The sequence below is a fragment of the Limulus polyphemus genome, unplaced genomic scaffold (genome assembly GCF_000517525.1).
Source record: "Limulus polyphemus unplaced genomic scaffold, Limulus_polyphemus-2.1.2 Scaffold340, whole genome shotgun sequence".
Lineage (NCBI taxonomy): Eukaryota > Metazoa > Arthropoda > Merostomata > Xiphosura > Limulidae > Limulus > Limulus polyphemus.
In genome coordinates this window covers 605,249-610,695 of record NW_013665950.1, presented here as the reverse complement: position 1 = coordinate 610,695, position 5,447 = coordinate 605,249, and the positions used below count along the sequence as shown (strand labels likewise).

Sequence of the window (5,447 nt, the reverse complement as noted above, 5' to 3'; positions counted from 1 at the left end):
TATCAACCAGTGGATAAGCTTTTACAGACTTCTTGAAGTAGTCTATGGCAATGAGTATGTATCAATAACTTCTTTGAGTCTTCAATGATATTCAGGACCATGCTTTGGAAAGAAAGTCCCACAGTATTTTGGTTGGGCTTACTCTGCCTCTGCTGGTTCTTTCTCTGAGCATAACAAACGATATAGAATTAACATCAGTGCTGAACATCTCAACTTGAATGTGGCAACAAGTACAGGCCACAAGGTTCTCTGTAGCCTTTGTGTTATATAAAGTTCAGGGTATCTCTTAAAGCTTTGTAGCTACAGCATAGTTGGAGAAACTTGGCTCAGTGTATGAAAGGTCATGTGACTTGGTCAAATTGACTGATCCCATGTTGAGAGAGTTAATAAGTTTCTAATTTTTACATTTTAGTTACTTTTATAATATTAAATTAAGAATACATGTAAAAAACAAGAAATACATCACTGACCTGGGTCTTATTTTTGCTGTTGACTATTGATGAAATTTAAGCCTACTTTTTTTTAATACATTAATGGTACTACTACATCAAATAATTTTTTATTTAATCAAATAATAAATCTAAGAACACAGAATAATAACAAGCAAAAATAAAAAAATGTCCTATAATTATCATAATTTTTTTGCCTTTCACACTGTGTGATAAGAGCTTTTAAAAAGTCAGCTTAGTTCGTCGATGTAATGCCCATGAGAAAAAATTTCAAACTGAACAGTGAAATAGACAATACCATGTACAGAAAACAACATAATATACTATGTCACTTGATATATCAAAACTTTGGCTTCCTATTGGTTATAAATAATATACTATAAAACATCAAAGAAAACTATTGGCAATTTGTGAAAGAGAGAATGTGACAAGTAGGCATGGTAAGTGGGTTTGATTTTCTAGTTTATAGCTCCATAAACAAACAAGACTAAAGCTACAAAAATTGTGCTTTGCCAGAGTAATATCTGTATTACAATAAGTAATTTATATTAAATTCTGTACTCCTCAGAGGGATGGTAAAAAAATTAAAGAGGGAAGACCTAGAGAGCAAATGTCACAATTCTCATACTAGGGGAGATTGATGATTTTTTTTAAATATTTCCTTATAAAATCAAGAACTTCTAACTTATATAATATTAAAGTTTGATTTATTAACTATGTTTTATTCACAGATATTGTTAATAAAGTAGTTTAATTACATTATTCATATAACTCTGCAAAAGGTTATGAGATGTGCATTTTGGCCTACACTTTGTGAAAGGGTTAATACCATAGAAATAAATAATTTCAAATGATTTTATAAATGACTTAATACTTACTAAGTGCACAAAAAGATTATTAAGATGATGTGCCAGCCTTGTTGTAAATTTTGCTCGTAGTTTTTCACACAACTTCATCTGTTCCTTGAAAGCTGACATGTTACTTAAGCCTGCATAAAAATTAGAGACACAAGGTTTAAATATTACAAACTCTCAAAGATGTATCTCTGTATATCATAAACATTGCTCAAGACCACTATCTGTAATTTCTGATTTTCTTTGAAAAATAAAAGAATTGATTTTACTTACTGCAGAGCTTGTTTTTTAAATACATAGGCATTAATCATTACTTTTCCTCTGGGAATATTTTAGAAGTGCTTCCAGTTCACAATTTCTAAGTCCATGTACATTTTTAACGTGTGGTTCACTACTGCACTAGTGTTGTTTATGTTATGAAATGTTTTATGGTCTTACAAAGTATCTAGTTGGTTGACCTTTTATTTTGTAGATAAACATACCTTTTTAATGAAGTCCTCCAGAATACTCTCAATGGGGCCACCCTTCCCATCCAATTCAGACAATATTTTGTTTATATCAATAACAACGTTCTCCTCGAGCCAAGCTCAATTCCATTTGTTCTTGATGCATCCATTTTCTGCATCATGTATGCATCTTTCCTCTTGACAACCTTGATTGACAACTGGCTCACAGTCATTAATATTGTCATTCAATATATAAGAGCAATTCAAGAATTTAACAGTTAACCTTTGTACCAGTGGGCCAGTCTTACATGTTCAGAAGAGCAATTCAAGAATTTAACAGTTAACCTTTGTACCAGTGGGCCAGTCTTACATGTTCAGAAGAACAACAATGGCATCAGTTGGGGAAACACGTCTGCTGAAGGAAACAGCCAACTAGTTGGCAGAATGCACTCCCAGTTATTTTGTGTTCTGATTGGTTCATCCACAGAGATTGCTTTCCGAAAATGTAAGAAATCCTTATCAGTTAATCACCATTGTTAAATAAAGGTACACAGTGTATGTAAATGAAAATTCATGGAAAAAGCTCATGTCTCAAATACAGAATGAGATTTTTCATATCCCAGCTGTGGTAAGCAAAGTGTGGCACCTCATAACAGGTGAGTATCCAAACATAAAGAACAATCACAAAAGCCATTCACATGTCTTAGACAACGGTACACAATATAACCAAGACATATACACAAGCTGCTTACATGACATCCATTCAATCATTACATACCTTAAATAACTGATCCTTATGAAGACACACTAATTAAGTCTCCCCATATAGTGCTAATGAATTTAAGTGTGACTAGGCTGTTGAAACAGGAAGTGGGAAACTGTAATCCTCATATAATAAATTAATTATGTTAAGTAGGCAGAAAGGCACTATGTGCTTTGGACAAGGCAGTCTTACACAGTCCTTTAAAATGGATACTACAGAGTTATTGTCAAGATTCATGGTTGTAAGCTACAGTATGACCACATGTGGTGGCATGGACTATGATGAAATGTTGAAGCTCCAAAATAGTTTAGATAGAACATAATTAACCTGTGTATTTGTAACATTATTTCTTTACCTTAAATACTTTACAGCCAATTTTAGTTCTCAGATTACCTTTCAACTTCCATTTTTGAAACCAGATCTACAATTCTTCATCTTATTTTAATTAATTTCAGACCTGCAATAGTCATTTTTTAAAACCTAGCAAAATACTTTTGTGTTGTTAAAGTATACTATTTTTTACCCATTGCACCATTGAAGATAATATTTCTAACTTTTATATTTTACAAACTCTGCTCATTCCAAAGTTACTGTTGAAGAAAACTATATTCAGGATTTTGTACTATAATAAAACTGTGTTTCAACTTGAATTTAGTTTTATAGCGGAAATGTAATTTATCAAAAACCTTTAGATAACAATCAAATGTATCAATTTATTACATCATACTCATATTCCTTGGTTTCATATAAATAAAACTGGTCAGTAACTAATTTTTATACTTAATTAAATGGATAAAACAAAACTGTCATTTTTTATTCAATGCCTCCAAATCAAGTCTGTTTAACACGAAAAATTACATAAAAGGAAAAACATCAAAATAAAAGCAATTATCACAATAATGGGATGATTATAAACTTAGAAATTGCACACTAGCAGCTACTATGTATAACCTTTTTTAGTGTGAATTTATAACATATCACTTATTTATTACTGTATCAAAATATGTTCCACTTTGTGTGTACTGTGAGGGTTTCTTTTCTGTTTACCACACACGAAAGCTGCTTAATTTCATTACTCTGAAGCTTAAAGAAGTTAATTTACAAACTACTTCCATTCAACTTAATAACTATTTTAACATTTCTCAACAATGAAGGTTTTGATTCTGCTTTGCCATCTTCTAGATCAGCATTTCTCAAACTCGGAGGGCACATCTACTAACTAGAGAGTCATGGAATGTATCCTGTATGGGCTTGAGAAATTTATCAGAAAAATATATAAAAACTTCCACAATTTAAAGTAAATCTTACTGCTGGTAAATCCTGGCATGTCAAAACTGGTGCCTTTTCTTAGTTCACATATTACTGGATGAAGACTTACCTCACAAACTATTAAAGGAAGACCTCCTCTTCTATCTGATGTTGTAAGTCATTTATAAAGCCCTAGTTGGATATTGCTTTGCTACAGATACACCTTTCTCACTAATAGGTAAGTACTATCTCCCATATTTTTTAATATTTAGCACAGCTGTCCTTCTTTTAAAATGGCATATGTATGTGTTTGTGTGTGTATGGGAGGGGTATTAATTACCACAAACATTATTTAAGTTTTAAGTTCATAATTTTATAAAGAGATATTTTAAAAAATCCATAATATTCCCTTGTTGGAAAACTGTGACATTTGCTTTTTCTCTAACTTATTTATCAACTCTCCAAGAAGTATAGAGCTAAACATAAGTTATTTATTATAATATAGTTTTTACTCAGGAAAAGCATAATTTTTGTAACCTTCAATCTTATTTGGTTTTAAAGCCATAAACTAGAAAATCTGGCCCCTACCAATAGTTTTACTCTGGCATTTAATACTATATTGTTTATAACCAATAGAAAGCCAAATTTTTAATTTATCAAATGATGTATTATATTACATTTTTGCTGTACAGGCAATTGTATTATTTTACTTCCAGTTCAAACTTTATTCCCATGGAAAATACATCAACAAACTTAGTTGATATATAATGGCTGGAGACGGCTTAAATGGGTAATGAAGAAAAACTTTAATATAAGTTTAACATGACAGCAAATGTACAATGTTTCGACAAGGTTTTGTCATCATCAGTGTCATTATATTAAAGTTTTTCTTCATTACCCATTTAAGCCGTCTCCAGCCATTATTAGTCTCAAAGTGGGTTCCTCATCATCGAAAATAAAACTTAGTTGATATTTTAATGGTTCTTATTACATAGTTAGAAAGCCAGAAAAATTATGATAGCTAGTGGGCATTGTCTGCTTTTTACATGTTATTACTCAGTCTTCTTAGGTGCATTATTTAACTAATTAAAATATTTTTTATTGCAGTAGTACTATTAATATAAAAAGTAGGGTTAAGTTTCATCAAAAGTCAACAGTAAAGGATTCAAGTAAGTACTATATTTGTTTTTTGTGTGTGTGTATTCTTTATTTATTATTGTAAAAGTAACAAAAAATGTAAAAACTAGAAACTTACTAGGTTAGATTGGGTAAAATAAAGAAAAATAATAATTTTTAATGAAGTATGCTCACGAGTCACCTGTGATACAATAACATGAGCTGCACATTTGTTGAGTGATTTACAACTTATATCACAGGATTAATTATACACAGTTCAAGAAGCAATAAATATATATTTTATCGGTTTTCTCTACCCTAACTCTTAATTTGGTCGATTTGACTGATCTCGTAATCAACATTAAAAAAATACGAAATAAATCTAAATTACTCCTTTTTCCTTTGTAGAATGACTGCAAATTGTAACATGAAACTACAATTGCTTATCATAAATAGCTTAAAGCTCATAACAATATACATATGTTTATACTTAATTTTATTGCCTCTTGACCCATGTCTAACTAATAATCCCACCACACAAGGGCAAACACTAGCCCACATTACCGTAATA

At 30.9% G+C, this 5,447-nt stretch overlaps 1 protein-coding gene across 1 annotated transcript in view; it reads right to left on the bottom strand.

Moving 5' to 3' along the window:
• LOC106457507 (exocyst complex component 1-like) overlaps positions 1-5,447 on the bottom strand; it is a gene marked incomplete at its 3' end in the record, with an annotated part of 193,715 nt that overhangs the window by 58,910 nt on the left and 129,358 nt on the right. The window contains exon 10 of the mRNA XM_022383480.1: positions 1,328-1,437. Within this exon, the coding sequence (XP_022239188.1) occupies positions 1,328-1,437 (110 nt within the window). The remainder of the gene's footprint in view (positions 1-1,327; positions 1,438-5,447) is intronic.